The sequence below is a fragment of the Pituophis catenifer genome, unplaced genomic scaffold (genome assembly GCF_029215685.1).
Source record: "Pituophis catenifer annectens isolate HBS135680 unplaced genomic scaffold, rPitCat1.0.hap2 SCAF_11, whole genome shotgun sequence".
NCBI classification, from domain to species: Eukaryota; Metazoa; Chordata; class Lepidosauria; order Squamata; family Colubridae; genus Pituophis; species Pituophis catenifer.
In genome coordinates, this window is record NW_027256891.1 from 24,186,140 (window position 1) to 24,204,929 (window position 18,790).

At 48.2% G+C, this 18,790-nt stretch overlaps 1 protein-coding gene across 2 annotated transcripts in view; it reads left to right on the forward strand.

The window, feature by feature from the left end:
* The first annotated feature begins 10,982 nt into the window (after positions 1 to 10,982).
* Positions 10,983 to 18,790, forward strand: part of SEPTIN6 (septin 6) — a 45,042-nt gene continuing 37,234 nt past the window's right edge. For both annotated transcript variants that reach the window (XM_070951685.1, XM_070951686.1), the window contains exon 1: positions 10,983 to 11,108. In XM_070951685.1, the coding sequence (XP_070807786.1) occupies positions 11,079 to 11,108 (30 nt within the window). In that variant the 5' untranslated portion in view covers positions 10,983 to 11,078. The remainder of the gene's footprint in view (positions 11,109 to 18,790) is intronic.

An 18,790-nucleotide genomic window follows, 5' to 3' on the forward strand; every position in this document is an offset into this window, starting at 1 on the left:
ACACTGCTCCTTCTGCCAGGCAGGTTTTAAATAACACTCCTGAAACCATCATCCCTGATTCTTGCTCGTCCCTCCTCCCACCCAGACCAGAGATGGGTTTCAGCAGGTCCTGACCAGTTCTGGAGAACCGGTAGTGGAAATTTTGAGTAGTTCAGAGAACCGGTAGTAAAAATTCTGACTGGCCCCGCCCCCCCATCTATTCTCTGCCTCCTCCCAAGTCCCAGCTGATCGGGAGGAAATGGGGATTTTGCAGTATCCTTCCCCTGGAATGGGGTGGGAATGGAGATTTTACAGTATCCTTCCCCTGGAGTGGGGTGGGGAATGGAGATTTTACAGTATCCTTCCCCTGGAATGGGGTGGGAATGGAGATTTTACAGTATCCTTCCCCTGGAATGGGGTGGGAATGGAGATTTTACAGTATCCTTCCCCTGGAATGGGGTGGGAATGGAGATTTTACAGTATCCTTCCCCTGGAGTGGGGTGGGAATGGAGATTTTACAGTATCCTTCCCCTGGAGTGGGGTGGGAATGGAGATTTTACAGGATTCCTTCCCCTGGAATGGGGTGGGAATGGAGATTTTACAGTATCCTTCCCCTGGAGTGGGGTGGGAATGGAGATTTTACAGTATCCTTCCCCTGAAATGGGGTGGGAATGGAGATTTTACAGTATCCTTCTCCTGCCATGCCCACCAAGCCACGCCCACCAAGCCATGCCATGCCACACCCACCAAGCCACGCCCACAGAACCAGTAGTAAAAAGATTCGAAACCCACCACTGCGCCCAAGCGGTATAAAACGGGATATTTTGGGGCTCTGCTTCCTTTCATCTAATAATACCACACCAACAGATGTTTCAAGGGAGAGAGAAAAAGAAAACGCCGGAGGGAAGCTGTTCCTAGAAATACAATACATTCCACCCCATTTTTTTCCCCTTTACCTAACAGATTCCAAGATAATCCAGGGCGAAAGTGAGCCAGTTTTCCCGATTCCTCCTTTACCTGGGGACACACCCCGTCAGCTTAGATTTTGTTATTTCTTTGCGGTTGCAAAACAGAAACTGAGCAAGCTTCTTTATTGCTCCAAATAAACAAATAGCGGCACCATTCCTGTGAAGTTGTAAAGCGTGGCCATCCAACCTTGGCAATCTTTAAGATCTGTGGATTTCAGCTCCCAGAATGACTTGCCTGGGGAATTCTGGGAGTTGAAGTCCACAAGTCTTAAAGTTGCCAAGGTCAGACACACCTGGTCTAAGGGAGCAGCCGCCGCCAAGCAAACAATGTAGAATATTTTTTTTAAAAAAATTCTATTCACAAATGACAAAGGCGTTCATTTATTTAATGGATTCAGTGTATATGCTGACCATCTCGCTACCCAAAGCGACTCTGGGGGCTTTTGATTTGAGGAGGGGGGTTTATTTTATTTTATTTTATTTTATTATTTTATTTTATTTTATTTTATTTTATTTTATTATTTTATTGCACCTTGCTTACTCCCTTGGTGCACAGGTAGGGGCAGCAAGAGAGAAGGCATTTTAAAATTTCAAGCTCTTAAATGGAATATGTCTTTTTAATATTATTATGCGTGTTTTCCCGAAAATAAGACCTTGCCTTATATTTTTTTGAACCCTGAAATAAATGATTGGCCTTATTGCCAAGCCCGATTGGGCTTATTATCAGGGGATGTCTTATTTTAGGGGAAACAGGGTATTTACTTCCTATTGCCCATAGTTTTTGTAAAATTTTATCTTTTTTTTTTTATTTTAATATTGTAAGCCGGCCAGAGTTACCTTTTGGTAAGACAGGCAGTCAATACATTTAATAAATAAATAAAAAGGGGCAGGTAGGTTGAGCTGGGAATGACCACCTGTCCCACTGACATTTATTCTTTTTTTCTTTTTTTTCTTTTTGGAATATATATATTTTATTGGTACATTTTTCTTTTAAAAACATAAAAAAAAATCCATGTCTATCTGAACAGCGTATTGTCTGGACATGATTAATTTTGAGTTTAAAAAAACCCAACCATAACCATAATCATACTCGTGATTTTAATAAACATATCAGTATTAACCACAATTAACATTTACTTTTTTTCCCCCTGATGATTAATAAAAATAAATATTTCCTCCACCTTACAAAAGAGCCTTGGTGGCGCAGCAGACTAAAGTGCTGTTAAGTAGCACCAGCTGCCTGCAATTACTACAAGTTCAAATCTCACCAGGCTCAAGGTTGACTCAGCCTTCCATCCTTTTGAGGTAGGTAAAATGAGGACCCGGATTGGGGGGGCAATAAGCTGACTTTGTATAAAAAAGAACACCGCTTGGGGGGGGGGGGCGAAAGCCCTACTAAGCAGGTATATACAAAAGTATGAAGGCGATTGCTTAACGCATTGTAAGCCGCCTTGAGTCTCCGGAGAAGGGCGGCATATAAATCGAATCAATCAATCAATCAATCAATCAATCAATACATGGGTGCAGGATGGATAGGCTGCCCATGACCAACCTGGGCTGTCCAAGTTTTTTTTTTTTTCCCAACAGCTCCTGAGACAGTTCCAGTCAATGCCAAAACAACCCTGCGAGGTAGGCTGTTGCCCACAAAATCCCGATTGTGGGCCTGGGAAGCAAGCAAGCAAGCTGCCGGCTGCAGGCTGGCTCCATTCCTAGCTCGACCCTACCGACTTCTACCCAACTCCTCGATGCTCAGAATAAACCACAATGCCCAAACCACCACCAGACCGGTGATGACTGCGCGCAAGGAGAAAGTGGTTACCTATCCGGGTTAAAAAAATAAAATAAACCACCTTCTGAACTCACCTCCGGCTTGATCCGAATGACAATGCCTTCTTCTGTCTCAAAGTTTTTCCTCCTCGCTGGGTTTAGGATCACTCCTTCCTTCCCCCCCCCTTTCTGGATCGTAAATCCCAGGATCGCGCGCAAAAGAACCCAGAACGGGGCCCTTGCGCGCCTTCCTAAGCAGGGGATCGCGCGCGTTTCGCCTCTTTTCTCTCCAAGGTGGATAGGGAAGGGGGCTGTTACTCCGGTTTGTGGAGAGGGATGGATGGGTGGAGGGGGGGTCCCTCTACCCCGGTTTCTACCCGGTCTGGAGCTTGCTTACTCCGGCCAGCCTTGCAAATCCGGAGCAGCTGGAGTGAATCCGAAGCAACCCGCCCCAGATCTATTTTTTCCCCATTTGGAGCCGGGTCTCCTCTCGCTTCCGCGTCTTCTTGAGCCAACCTCCCGGTGCAAAGTTTGCTCTCTCTCTCTCTTGCCCTGCTTTGGAAGGGAGCCAAAAAAAAAAAAAGGAAGGAAGGGAGGGAGGGAGGGGGCGAAGAAAGGAAGAAAAAAAGAAGAAAAGGAAGAAAAGAGCCCGCGCTGCGATCTTTGCTCTCCCCGAGGTGCTTCAGCCCGCCGCCTGGCGTGAGGTTGCGCGAACGCCTTCTTGGGAAGAGACAAGGGAGCCCACCCACCCAAGCCCACCCACCCAATTCCTCAACCCACCCATTTCTCTCCCCCCCCCCACCCTGCGAGAAAAGAAAAGCAGCCCCCTCCTCCGTTGCCAAGGAAAGGCTGGTGAAAGACTCAGGTTGATGGGCGTGACTGAGACCCCTCTTCCCCCCCTCTGTTCAGAAGACCCTCTACCCAAGCTTGGCGAGCCCCCCCCTTCCAGGTAAGCAGCTTGCACAGGTGGGAAGCCTCCTTCCTCCCTCTGGCAGTCTTCTCATTTGGATTGACTAAATGGGGAGACATCAAATGGACTTCGGAGCTGTGGGTGGGAGGAGGATGGATACTACAAGGTGGGCTTGGCAGCCTATGTAAAATCCCGAGCCAACCAAAATTGGCTTGGGGGGGGGGTGGACTCGAGTCAGGCAGGTTAAGGAGCTTTGGGAGCTGCTCCTTGGTTCCACCTGTCGGCAAGGTGAGCAAATTGTCCTTGAAAAAAAATAAGAGGCGTTGATATAGGGTAGCTAAAAAGATTTTTTCTACTGGAGTGGGACTCTCGTGGGACTGGGTCCAAGCAGTTTTCGGGGCAATAATATGGATCTATTGTTACTATTATTTCTTTGTCAAGTGTTTTTATTGTATATAAAATGCCAACATTCAAAGAAAAGGGAAAATAATAAGAAAAGAGGGGAGGGAAAGAGGAGGAGGAGGGGGGAGGAAGGAAAGAAGGAGAAAGGGAAGGAAGGAGGAAGGAGTTTTGTTCAGCAGATCTATTCTCAGGGTGCCCAGAGAGAGAAATATCTGCCTTTACCTAGGATTGAACTAACAGCCTCCTGATTGTGAGGCCAGAGCTCCACCTCTAGGCCGCCGCACCAGTCCTTGGAGGTATCTTGATATTGGTAAGAAAAGGATGTTGGGCAGGAAAAGTTCTCTGTCTCTGTCTCTGTGTCTCTGTCTCTCTTTCTGTTTTTCTGTCTCTGTCTCTCTCTCTCTCTGTCTCTCTCTCTCTGTCTCTGTCTCTTTCACTCACTTCTCTGTCTCTGTCTCTCTGTCTCTCTTTCTGTTTCTCTCTCTCTCTCTCTCTCTCTCTCTCTGTCTCTCTGTCTCTGTCTCTCTGTCTCTTTCACTCACTTCTCTGTCTCTGTCTCTCTTTCTGTTTTTCTGTCTCTCTCTCTCTGTCTCTCTCTCTGTCTCTGTCTCTTTCACTCACTTCTCTGTCTCTGTCTCTCTGTCTCTGTCTCTGTCTGTCTTTCTGTCTCTGTCTCTCCCTCTCTCTCTCTTCTCTCTCTCTCTCTCCCTCTCTCAGATGTCACCTCCTTTGTACAATCTAAAGATCTGTTGTTTAGGAGAATATGACAGAAATAACATTACGGCCCTGAGGATGGCAGGAATGATGTAGAGATAATCCTCGCCTTACGACAGTTCATTTAGTGACCGTTCAAAGTTACCACGGCACTGAAAAAAAGTGGGTTGTGACTTTTTTTCACACTTACAACCGTCGCAGTGTCACGTAATCAAATTTCAACTGGCTCATATTTATGACGGTCGCAGTGTCAAACCCTTTTTGCAAATTTATGATAAGCAAAGTCAACGGGGGAAAACCAGATTTCCCCGTGTTGCTAACTTAACAACTGCAGCGGTTTGCTTAGCAACGAGGACGAGAAAGGTCGTAAAATGAGGCAAAACTCACTTTTTTAAAAAAAATTGATTTATATGCCACCCTTCTCCGAAGACTCAGGGCGGCTTACAATGCGTTAACTTAGCCGACGTCTCGCTTAGCAACAGAAATGTTGGGCTCCACTGCGGTCGTAAGGTGAGGACGAAGTGGTATTCATCTGGAATTTTGCTTTTCTGCAGCCGAGTCTTCTCACGCACCAATTCACATCCTCAAAGACTCTCTCTGTGTGTGTGTGTGTGTGTGTGTGTGTGTGTGTGTAGATATATATTTCCTCCATCTGTCAATTTCATATACGCTTCCCAGAATACATTTCCGGATAATTACAAGGAACGGAGTCATTTCCCCTGAAATTTATAATTAGTTAATCATTAGCCACAGTTTCTGGGCTTCACGGGAATAAATTCTCCAGGCTGAAAAAAAAAAACTAATTGGAGAGGGAGGGGTGAAAGAGAAAAATAAAAACAATTGCCCCCCCACCACTCTTTTTCCAGAATGCTTTTATGCCGAGAAGATGCTCATTTCGTGGTTCCTTTACTCTTGGAAGGGTAGAATAAGCCACGTTCGACTGGATTCACACACTGGCTTGAGTTAAATTTTAAATTGATTTAAATTGGGTTGTTTTAATTTACGGCCAAAACATTTAATTATTTTAAACCGTTTTTAAATTTTGTATGTTCTGTTTTTTACTTTGGCTGTTCACCGCCCTGAGTCCTATTGGAGAAGGGCGGTATAGAAATGGAAACAAATAAATAAAAATAAAATTGCACTAAGCCACAAGGACCGCAGGTTTCACCAGCGCAACACAGTGCCTGAGTTGTGAACCAGACAATGTGTGTGTGTACACACAAAGTAAAGATGAGGAGGAGGCTGAACTGTCTGTGTTTCGCTCGGCTCCATCCATAGTGCGCTCTAGCGGCTGAGCCCGTTCACGAAAGAAACAAGATTTCCCGTGGTGAAAACACGGGAAAACAGAGCCTGTAGTACAGTGGACCGAGCACTGTTATTAAGAACTGCTGCTTGCAATTACTGCAAGTTCGAATCTCACCAGGCTCAAGGTTGACTCAGCCTTCCATCCTTTCTAAGGTAGGTGAAATAAGGACCCAGTTTGTGGGGGCAATAAGCTGACTTTGTATAAATATACAAGAGTATGAAGGCTATTGCTTAGCGCATTGTAAGCCGCCCTGAGTCTCCGGAGAAGAGCGGCATATAAATTAAAGTAAAAAAAAAGAAAAGAAAAGAAAAGGCATGAAAAAATATTTGACAAACACACCCGATGGATGGAAAAGAGGGAGAGTTGCATCTCTTCTGCTGGCGTCCTCATTCCACTCCACAGATGGGTGCACAATTAATGCTTGTAGGTCTCCAAAAGCAACCTCAGAGCTGCATTCGAAGAGCTGCTGTGGCTGCTCGAAATGAAACCAGTGCCAAAGAGAGAGAGAGAGAAAAGAGAAACTAACAGGGCAAGCCACTTATGTATAAACAGACAGCAAACCCCAAGTCTCTTCTGTAGCACTGATCATGTTACCTAGTTGGGTAATGAGATGTCTGAAAGGAAAAAAACCAAGCTCAGAGAGCACCAAGGATCCCACAGGCCTTCTCCTCCTGCTCTTCCTTCTCCTTCCTCTCCTTCTCTTCCTGTCCCCTCCTCCTCTTCTACACACTCCCTTCTAGCACTGATGATGTTATTTAGTTGGGTAATGAAACATCTGCAAGAAAACAAGGAAGCTCAGGGAGCACCAAGGACTAACCCCGTAGTAGTAGTAGTAGTAGTAGTAGTAGTAGTAGTAGTAGTAGTTCTTCTTCTTTTCCTCCTCCTCCTCCCTCCTTCCCTTTCCCTTCCTTCCTTCTTTCTCCTTTCTTCCCCTTCTCCTTTCCTCCTTCCTTCCTTCCTTCCTTCCCCTTCTTCCTTCCTTCCTTTCTTCCCCTTCTCCTTCCTTCCTTCCTTCCTTCCCCTTCCCCTTCCTTCCCCTTCCCCTTCCTTCCTTCCCCTTCTCCTTCCTTCCTTCCCCTTCTCTTTCCTCCTTCCTTCCTTCCTTCCTTCCTTCCCCTTCTCCTTCCTTCCTTCCTTCCTTCCTCTTCCTCCTCTTCCTCCTCCTCCTCTTCTTCCTCCTCTTCCTCCTCCTCCTCTTCCTCCTCCTCTTCCTCTTCCTCCTCTTTTTCCTCCTCCTCCTCTTCCTCCTCCTCTTCTTCCTCCTCTTCCTCTTCCTCCTTTTCCTCCTCCTCCTCTTCCTCCTCCTCCTCCTCTTCTTCCTCCTCTTCCTCTTCCTCCTCTTTTTCCTCCTCCTCCTCTTCCTCCTCCTCCTCTTCTTCCTCCTCTTCCTCTTCCTCCTCTTCTTCCTCCTCCTCTTCCTCCTCTTCTTCCTCCTCCTCCTCTCCTCCTCCTTCTCCTCCTCCTCCCCCCCCCCCACAAACCCATCTCCCTTCTACCACTGATGACGTTACCTAGTTGGGTCATGAAACCAAGCTCAAAGAGCACTAAGGACCCCACAGGAAAATGTCCATCTCAATACCGGGCCCCAGCTAAGCAATGACTGGTGGGTCTGCGCACACTTTTAGTCAAAATGTACCACGAACAATCAGGCACGCTCTCCCAGCTTCCACACCCACAGCCCATCTTGCTCACAGCTCTCTTAACAACGCCGAGGGTGCGAGGCGTCCTCCGAACCGAAAGCGATTGCAATTTTGAATATGCATCAACTCCCTCGAAACCAGGTGTTTGCGGTTGCTTCTTAAATGCCGTGTTAACATAAATCCAAGGTTTTGGGCTCTTGTAAGGAACACAAGAGAGCCTTGGTAGTACAGGGGCTTAAGGCACCCTGTTATTAAGCTGGTTATTAAGACCAGCTGCCTGCAATTACTGCAGGGTTCGAATCTCGCCAAGGCTCAAGGTTGACTCAGCCTTCCATCCTTTCTAAGGCAGGTAAATTGAGGACCCAGTTTGTGGGGGGCAATAAGCTGACTTTGTATAAAATATACAAAAGGATGAAGGCTATTGCTGAGCACATTGTAAGCCGCCCTGAGTCTCCAGAGAAGGGCGGCATATAAATCAAATTAAAAAACAAACAAACAAGCATCTCCAGGCTGAGGGACTGATGAAAATAAGAGAGATGATGAGAGCGGACAGGTGTGGAAAAGATGCTGGAAGCCTCCCAGTGGCTCTATAGCTAGATTGGTATTCACAGTCCATTAAAAATAGCCACGGTGTTGCTTCTCATAAATGAGAAACAAAAGGAAGAATAAATTATTATTTTTTTTAAAAAAAATGTTTTTCTAAAAAAACAAACACCAAACAACTTCTCACACGGGCTATTTTGTTTCTCTTTCTCACAAACGCACTAGCTGCATTCTCCTAAAAATAATTTGGTTTGGTCAGTTTGGTCTAAACCAGTGGTGGGTTGCTCCCGGCTCAGTCCGGTTCTTGCGAACCGGTAGTAATGGCGGCGGGAAGCTCCGCCCACCCGCCCTGACATCATCACTGACAATCTGCACATGTGCAGAAGCGCGCACTCCCATTGCAAACCGGTAGTATAGGTAACCCACCCCTGGGCTGAACCTACGGTGTGAATCTCAGCTGGGTTCAGCCACTGAGCCACCACGTCACCAAAGGGACCCGGTGGCTCAGTGGCTAAGATGCTGAGCTTGTCCATCGAAAGGTCGGCAGTTCGGCGGTTCGAATCCCTAGCGCCGCGTAACAGAGTGAGCTCCCGTGACTTGTCCCAGATTCTGCTAACCTAGCAGTTCAAAAGCACGTAAAAAAATAATGCAAGTAGAAAAATAGGGAAATACGTTTCGCTTCTCCTCCAAGAAGCTTCTTCACCTCTGACTGGATGGCGGGGAATGGAAGGATTTATATTCCTTGCAGACAGATGGTCATTTGTATCCTTTTAGAAGGTCATCGAAGCACTTGGAGGTTTATCTGTGTGTGTCTTCAGGGTCAGGGACCCTCAAAAACAATGCAAATGACCAGCTGTGTCTCCCACCATCCAGTCAGAGCTGAAGAAGCTTCTTGGAGGAGAAGCGAAACGTCTTCAAAGAAAAAAAAAAAACGAAGTCCAATTGCTTCCTGAAATAGCACCTTTGGGACAACCTGGATGACTGAGAATCTCTACAGAGTTTTATCTATACAATTTGGGGTGAAGACCCTTGGAATGGGGTGGGAGTAGGACTGGATTTCCAGAGGAAAAAAAAATTCAGGCTGCAGGAACCAGGAGCACCATTCAGGTGGCCCCGAGGACACAGCTAAACCTCCAAGTGGCCTCAACGACCCTCTAAAAGGATGCAAAGGACCAGCTGCCTGCAAGGAAGATAAATCCTTCCATTCCCCACCATCCGGTCAGAACTGAAGAAGCTTCTTGGAGGAGAAGCGAAACGTCTTCAAAGAAAAAAAAAAACCAAGTCCAATTGCTTCCTGAAATAGCACCTTTGGGACAACCTGGATGACTGAGAATCTCTACAGAGTTTTATCTATACAATTTGGGGTGAAGACCCTTGGAATGGGGTGGGAGTAGGACTGGATTTCCAGAGGAAAAAAAATGCAGACTACAGGAAACAGGAGCACCACTCAGGTGATCCACAGATAAACCTCCAAGTGCTTCAATGACCCTCTAAAAGGATGCAAAGGACCAGCTGCCTGCAAGGAAGATAAATCCTTCCATTCCCCACCATCCAGTCAGAACTGAAGAAGCTTCTTGGAGGAGAAGCGAAACGTCTTCACAGAAAAACCAAGAAAGTCCAATTGCCTCCTGAAAAAAAAAAAACCTTTGGGACAACCGTGATGACCTGGAGGATGGAGAATCTCTACAGACTTTTCGCTGGAAGGAACTGCCCGTTTCAGCACCGATCTGCGGTCCAGCCCTTCTCTGCCGGATCCGATTGATAGAAAGCCAGCCACCGCGAGGGTTTGAGTCCCGAATCAGGACCGCACCGTTCCTACCTCTGGGTGACCGAAACGCGTGTCAGTGGGTATGGGGGGGGCAGCTGAGATCCGGGGGGGCCTTGTAGGGCTGGGGAGACCCCTCGGAGGAAGCCAGCCGGCGCAGGGGCGCGCCAGGACCCCACTCCATCCCCTGGGTGTCCCCTCCCCCTCCCCTGGACCTCCCCCCTCCCCTCCCCCACCCCCAAAGCACCCAAGGTCGGTGCTTCGCAGCGCAGCCGGGTGGATTCCTGCCTGCTCGGCCTGCACCACCGCGGGCGGGGAGAGGGGGCGCCAGAAGCAAGCGTGGAGGGTGGGGGGTGGGGGGTGGGGAGAGAAAGAGCCGGCTAGCCCATTCCCGCCCCCACGGGGGGGGGAGGGGAGGGGAGAGGAGGTGAAGAGCCAGCCAGCGGAGGAGGAAGAGGAGGAGGAGGAAGAAGAGGGGGGAGCAGCGGTCCGCGGGGCTTGAGAGCGGGGTTGGTGGGAGGTGGGCGCGGGGGGGGGGGTCTCCGCGCCTTATCCACGCCCCGCTCGGCTCCCCCCCTCCTGCCGCAGTGGCCGCGTCCTGCCAGCTCCCCGCCCCGCCTTTGCCAGGCTCCCCTCGGCGCGTCGGGGCTGAGCCAGCCGGAGGTGGCGGCGCTCTCGTCGGCTGCTGCTACTCTTGCCGGGGCTGAGGAGGAGGAAGAGGAGGAGGAAGAAAAAGAAGAAGAAAAAAAAGAGGAAGAGGAGGAGGAGGAGGAGGAGGAGGAGGAGGAGGAGGAGGAAGAAGAAGAGAAAGAAGAAAAAGAGAAGGAGAAAGAAGAAGAGGAGGAAGAAGAAGAGGAAAAAAAGGAGGAGGAGGAGGAAGAAGAAGAAGAAGAAAAAGAGGAGAAGGAGAAGGAGAAAGAAGAAGAGGAGGAAGAAGAAGAGGAAAAAAAGGAGGAGGAGGAGGAAGAAGAAGAAGAAGAAAAAGAGGAGAAGGAAGAAGAAGAGGAGGAGGAAGAAGAAGAAGAAGAGGAAGGAAAAAAAAGAGGAGGAGGAAGAAGAGGAAGAGGAGGAGGCCGGGGGGGGCATGGCGGCCACGGAGCTCGCGCGCCAGGTGGTGAGTGCGGGGAGCAGGCAGGCTGGGGAGGGGTGGGCGTGGGGGGGGGGGTCCCGGGGGTCTCTTCTCTTAGCCCCTGCTCGTCTCCGAGGGGTTGCTCCGGCCCTGGCTGGCCGAGGGGGCGCGCCGGGGCTGCCTTGCTGCAGGGGCCGGCCGAGGCAAAGGAGGCAGGGATGCTGGGCGGAGGGGACTGGGTTGGAGCGGTCCGGCCGGAGTTGCTGCTGCTGCCGCCCCTTGTGCGGCTCCGGAGCGGCTCCGGAGCGACACGGGGCAGGGAAAGGGAAGGGAAGCAGAAGGAGGGAGGGAGGAACGGCTGCAGCTGCGGCTTCCTGCGGAGAAAAGCGGGGCGGTGGGCTACAGCGGAGCAGCCCGGCTGGATCTGAGTGCCTTTTTTTGTGGGGTGGGGGGCTTAGGGAGGGAAGGGCGCGATGCAGGACCGCGGGGTGTGGAAGGGGATGCCTCCCCCATCCACACCCAGCCTCGGGGCTGGTTTGGGGGGGGTGGGGAAGGGTCCGGCGGGGCGTGGGAAGGGGCTGCTCGGGCCTGGAAGGCAGGTTTGGCTTCCGGAGGGAGGGGCGGGGAGGAGAAGGGACGAAGCCGGACCAAGCACGGCTCGGTCTTGGTTTGGGCCCAAAGGGAGATTGCAAGCTGATGGGAAACGGAACCGGGCCAGCTCGCAGCCATTGATCGCCCTTGGGTGGGTGGGTGGGTGTGGGGTGAGGGGAGAGACGAGGAAGGCTTCCCCCTTCCCTTCCTTTCCCTTCCCACCCCCCACTCAGGCCATTAGACCCATCATTCCCTTTCTAGCTCCCATCATCCCCAGCCGGTTGCAACACAGGGGGGTTTGCGTAATTTGCCTGCCACTGTTGAGCCACTGGCAAAGACAAAGAGGAAGGTGGGCTGCTCCCCACGTGCCTCCCCCCCAGCCCAAAAATAATAGTGGAGAGATGGGAGCTCTTGTCTCCCCGCAGGAGGATAGGTTGGGATTAAGACACCTGCGCCAAATCCTGAGTGTCTCCTTCGGCCGGGCTGGTCAAATAAAAACCCCAACCCAGCGTGCCAATCTTTTTGCTTGTCCTTTGTGTTCCGGAAGGAAACGAACCTGGGACTGGTGGCAGAGTCGTTTGAATTCATTCCTTCAAGGGCTCTGGGTCTTTTCCCACCGAGGAAAATGGATGATGGGCAGCTGACGGCAGAGGCTGTCTTGGAAATGGGCTTTTTATTTTAGTTTTCTTTGAGAGTCAGGGGTCTCTATGGGCGCATCTTTGTGCTGGATAACCTGGATCGCTTTACATGGGAAGTGGGGAGTGGGGGGCAGGGGCTCTGCTGGGCTGAGGCTACCCCGGTTGAGGGGAGAACGAAGCAGATGCTTCCCCCCCACCCACCAAACCCCCAGCAGCAAGGGCCAAGCGTCACAAAAAAGGACAGCCTTGTTGAATTATTATTTTTTTAAAATTTTGCTCTGTGGGTCTTTAGGGCCTTGTAACTCTGCCTCGGTTAGCAACCTTGATTGTTGGTTTAATTTGCCCCTTGGCCTGGTGGCTTTCAAGACCGGAAAAATACTGGTTTGTTCCATTTTGGAATGTTTGGGACATGGGGAGAGGACCGACTGCTTCATTGATTTTAGTTATTAGGTGTTTTTTTAAAAAAATCTCGTCTTGGTTACTTTTTAAGTAACTCAAGGGAATTGAATATACCTAATTACTCCTTTCTATTTTCCCCACAACGGCAACCTTGTGAGGTGGGCTGGGCTGAGAGAGGGAGGGACTGGCCCAAAGTCACCCAATTGGTTTTCATGCCTAAAGTGGGACTAGAACTCACCATCTCCTGGTGATTGGCCCAAAGTTACACAGCTGCCTTTCATGCTTAAGGCAGGACTAGAACTCACAGTCTCCTGGTAATTGGCCCAAAGTCACCCAATTAGCTTCCATGCTTAAGGTGGGACTAGAATTTACCATCTCCTGGTGATTGGCCCAAAATCACCCAGATAGCTTTCCTACCTAAGGTGGGACTAGAACTTACCATATCCTGGTGATTGGCCCAAAGTTACACAACTGCCTTTCATGCTTAAGGCAGGACTAGAACTCCCAGTCTCCTGGTAATTGGCCCAAAGTTACCCAATTGGCTTTCATGCCTAAGGTGGGACTAGAACTTACCATCTCCTGGTGATTGGCCCAAAATCACCCAGATAGCTTTCCTACCTAAGTTGGGGCTAGAATTTACTGTCTCCTGGTGATTGGCCAAGTCACCTAGCCAGCTTTCCATGCCTAAAATGGGACTAGAACTCACCATTTCCTGGTGATTAGCCCAAAGTTACACAACTGTTTTTCATGCTTAAGGCAGGACTAGAATTCCCAGTCTCCTGGTAATTGGCCCAAAGTCACCCAATTGGCTTTCATGCCTAAGGTGGGACTAGAACTCACCATCTCCTGGTGATTGGCCCAAAGTCATTCCTCCCCATAAAGCCCAGATGGCTTTCCTGCCCAAGGTGGAAACTAGAACTCACAGTCTCCTGGTTTCTAGGCCAGCATCTTAACCACTAAGACCAAACTGGCTGTAGGAATATGCAGCACTCATTCTCTCCCATTCCAGAGGACCATAGAAAACCAATACTGGTCCCTGCAGTATTGAAGTTCTACCAGTTAGCAGAAGACAGGATGGGCTTTGACTGGCAGATAGGTTGAGCTCACAGTGTACTAAAAATGGCGATTCGTACATTTGTGACTTCTCTTGATGTAGACACGTGGCTCCCCTCTGGCTTGTGTCATCTCCAGACCTCTCCATGATGGCTTGCTCAACAAACTTGGATTTAGAAACCTTGCTCGGAAACTCAGTCCAACCCATTGGATTCACAGCAAATTTGGAACACAGAAAGCTGGTTGGTTTCACAACAGCTTCTGGAGTTATCTGGCTATTTACCACAAGGGAAGGAAAGAAGAAGGCACAAAGTTTCTCTTTGCTTCCCGTTGTAGCCTGTGAGGATATTCTCTCCTATTGTAAGGGAACCTTTGTCCATTTTTCTGGGTAGGTAGATACCACTCGGTGGGGGGGGGGTCGGATCTCAAAGACTCCATTGTTGTTTGTTTACGAAAGCCTCTGGAATCACTCTACAGATTCTTTTCTTAACGTTCTTTACATATCATTTTTTTAATTCCCACCCCCCCAGATTCATACTTTAATTCTTTAAAGAATGTCGTTCTTTAATTCACACTTTAATTAACACAAATCAAGATCACGTGAAGTGTTAATACCACTTTATAAGGCCTTGGTAAGGCCACACTTGGAATCCTGCATCCAGTTTTGGTCAACACGATGTAAAAAAGATGTGGAGGCTCTAGAAAGAGTGCAGAGAAGAGCAACAAAGATGATTAGGGGACTGGAGGCTGAAACATATGAAGAACAGTTGCTGGAATTGTGTGTGTCTAGTTTAATGGAAAGAAGGACTAGGGGAGACATGATAGCAGTGTTCCAATATCTCAGGGGCTTCCACAAAGAAGAGGGAGTCAAGCTATTCTCCAAAGCACCTGAAGGCAGGACAAGAAGCAATGGGTGGAAACTCATCAAGGAGAAAAGCAGCTTAGAACTAAGGAGAAATTTCCTGACCGTGAGAACAATTAATCAGTGGAACTACTTGCCTCCAGAAGTTGTGAATGCTCCACCACTGGAAGTTTTTAAGAAGAGGTTGGATAACCATTTGTCTGAAGTGGTGTAGGGTTTCCTATTTAGGCAGTGTTGTGGTCCAGTTCCCCAGTTTAGATGGCAGCGCTTAACTGACTTATTCTGATTTTTGAAAAGTTAGCAGGATTGGTAGTTGAATAAGAGACCACCACTAAATCCTTGGCTCGGAAACTAGGCAGGGAAGTCAAATCAATGTAGAAGATAATAATAATAATAATAAAAAATTTAAAAACCCTGCATGAATGTGTCCGTTAAGATTAGCAGGAGTTGAGCTGAGTTTGAATTGAAGGTTGTTGTTGTTGTTTTTTTTACTAGAATTTAAATCTGGAGGGTTGGAATTCATATTTCTGGATGATGGCAAGGGATGTAACACATTTAAGATTGCGGAAGGGTGTTAGAATTGGATGCAAATCTGAATTCAGTCATTGGGTTCACGAAGACTCCTTGGGTTAAAAAAAAAAGTTTGGCAGGCCGAACATCGCCCGTAATGCCAAAAATGGCATCACCCGAGTATGCACTTTCTGTAGCATGCCAGCCTTCCATCAAGATGCTTATGTAACGTTCTAAAGTTTAGCAGCCAACAAGAGATAATTATGAGGTTTGGGGCTCTGCCTGCAGGCAGAGAAGCCTCCATCTACTGCCTTGATTGATGTCGCTTTTTTGACAGGCGACAAACAGATGCATCGCACATAGAGAAGGTTTTCATTCTTGAACGTGACTCATGGAAGTCCAGGACTGGGAAGGTTTTTGCATGGGGGAAAAGCAACCAGCAAAGAAGGGACTTCATTACCATCCAGAAGGGTCTCTCCTGAGTGGCAAACCATCGTGGTCTTACCTGTCATGGAGAAGAAGGAGAAGAACAGACTTGGAAGGGACTTTGGAGGTCTTCTGGTCTAACCTCTGCTCAAGCAGGAGATCCTGTACTCTTCCGGACAACTGGGTTGTCCAATCCCTTCTTAAAAACTTCCAGTGTTGGAGCATCCACAACTTCTGAAGGCAAGTCCTTTCCAAACAGTTCTCACTGTTAGGAAATTTCTCCTAGGTTGCTTCTCTCCTTGATAAGTTTCCATCCATGGCTTCTTGTTCATCCTTCAGGTGCTTTGGAGAATAGGTTGACCACCTCTTCTTTGGGGCAGCTCCTCAAATATTGGAACACTGTTAACATGTCACCCCCTAGTCCTTCTTCTCAGTAGACTTGTTGTTGTTGTTAGATGCAAAGTCATGTCCGATCCATCGCAACCCCATGGACCACATTCCTCCAGGCCTTCCTGTCCTCTACCATCTTCTGGAATCCATTTAAGCTGACACCTACTGCTTCAATGACTCCATCCAGCCACCTCGTTCTCTGCCGTCCCCTTCTTCTTTTGCCCTCAATCGTTCCCAGCATTAGGCTCTTCTCCAGTGAGTCCTTCCTTCTCATTAGGTGGCCAAAGTATCTGAGTTCCATCTTCAGGATCTGGTCTTCTAAAGAGCAGTCAGGGTTGATCTCCTCTAGGACCGACCGGTTTGATTGCCTTGCAGTCCAAGGGACTTGCAGGAGTCTTCTCCAGCACCAGAGTTCAAAGGTCTCAATTCCTTGGTGCTCAGCCTTTCTTATGGTCCAACTTTCACAGCCATCCATTGCAACTGGGAAAATCATCGCCTTGACTACACACACTTTTGTTGACTAGACACACCCAATTCCTGCAATTGTTCTTCATATGTTTTAGCCTCCAGCAGCCTGTTAATCATCTCTGTTGCTCTTGTCTGCATTTTTTTCTAGAGTGTCAACATCTTTGGGCCATTCCATTGAGTTGGCCTCTTGCATGTCCTTGGTCAAAGAGAGACCTGGGCAATAGTTTTATGACTCACCCGTGGGTTAAGAGGGAGGACACATTGACACGTTATTGGTGTATCCTTGGCCATCAGTAGCTGATTTATTGTGGGTGTTGGCAGAGGTGACAAATTGGAAAAAAACCTACTTGGGATTCTGGTTTCATCATCCTATGGGCAGCTTGCCCCTTGTTGGAAAGCAGTCTTTGAGTCTTTCTGGTGGACTTCTCAAGTCTCTGGTTACTCATAGTACAAACCCAGGAGTTTAAATGTTGGTTTCAGGAGCGCTCCTAATAAGCAAGGAAAACTAGGTCAGCCCAGTAGACACACCGTGGTTTCTCTGAGTCATAAATTAAGTACACAACATGTGTGCAGCGTCTTTGTGCTAAGAAGCAGCCTGGGATGTTGTAGGCTGCTGTTGGTTGCACTCGGAGAAGAACCCTGGGTTTGATTGATCCTTGAAGTAGCGGGACCACCGCAGGGGTGAAATCCAGCAGGTTCTGGAGAACCGCTAGCGGAAATTTTGAGCAGTTCGGAGAACCAATAGCAGAAATTTTGAGTAGTTCAGAGAACCGGCAAATACCATCTCTGGTTGGTCCCAGAGTGGGGTAGGAATGGAGATTTTGCAATATCCTTCCCCCAGGAGTGGGGAGGGAATGGGGATTTTGCAGTATCCTTCCCCTGCCACGCCCACCAAGCCACGCCATGCCCCCCCAAGCCACACCCACAGAACCGGTAGTAAGAAAATTTGGATTTCACCACTGGTCCACCGGTCCATTTTACAGCCTTTGCCACTAAAAATTTGAACGCGGATGGATGGTACGATTTTGGAAGAATTAAGTGAGTCAACGGAGAGCGGTAGATCCTGTTTTGGAAAAAGGACCTTATTCTGTCGTTGAGACTTCTTAGGGTACCGGTTTTCCAGCCATTTACAAAGTCTTGATAACACCCCTTGCCTTTTGAAGATAGCTAGCAAAATTATTGACCTACCCAAGGTTTTTGTGGGGTTTTTTTTAAGGGTTACCTTGGTGAAAGCGATAAGAACATTTAGTTTCCTTTTAACCCGGTCAAATAAGTCATTTATGATTTGGCAGAGGAGAGGGGGGAAAAGCACCCTGACTCATGTCATGTTTGTAGTTGGTCATTAAAAAAATGGAGGGGGGGAGGGGCTCACTTAGTAGCAGAAGACAAACAACACCGGTGGATTTTTTTTCCTCACGTTTGTGGGGGTTTCTGCATTCCAAGGAGAAGGTTCATAGCTACTACAGTCGTGGCCAAAATTGTGGAAACCTTTTGGGGAAAGTGTATGTTCTAAAACTAGCTTATAACATCACTATTTTTGGGAGTAATACCATGAAATTTATTGGTTCAATTTTATTTATTGGTTCGATTTATATGCCGCCCTTCTCCGGAGACTTAGGGCGTTTTACAATGCGTTAAGCAAATAGCCTTCATACTTTTGTCTATACCTGCTTAGTAGAGCTTTCGCCCCCCCCCCAAGCTGTGTTCTTTTTAATATAAAGTCAGCTTATTGCCCCCACAATCTGGGTCCTCATTTTATCTACCTCGAAAGGATGGAAGGCTGAGTCAACCTTGAGCCTGGTGAGATTTGAACTTGCAGTAATTGCAGGCAGCTGGTGCTATTTAACAGCACTTTAGTCTGCTGCGCCACCAAGGCTCTCTTCAATTGGGTGAAGGCAGTGGTGGGTTACCCCTGGTTCGCACCGGTTCTATAGAACCGGTAGTAAAACCGGTGGGAGGCTCTGCCCACTGACCCTGATATCATCAAAATGTTTCTGCGCAAACCTCGCGCGCTCACATGACCCCGTTGAGAACCAGTAGTAAAGGTAAGTAGAACCCACCATTGGGTGAAGGTCTGGGCTATTCCCAGGCCATTCCAGCAGTGGAATATGATTATCTTGAAACTCCAAGAAAAAGTGGTTTTATTAGCCATCAAACCTTACAAATACGCTTTTCCCAAAAGGTTTCCACAATTTTGGCCACTACTGTAGGTTATTCTCCAACGTAGTGTTTACAGACCTGTGTAAGAAAACCAGATTCTCTTTTGCAAAGATTGGTGCAAGAGTTTGTTCATCCTTGTTGACATCCAATAAGATGATCTTTGAGCAACACAATGGGCCCTTCCATAACAGTGTTTCTCCACCTTGTTGAGTTGGAAGAGGTGTGGACTT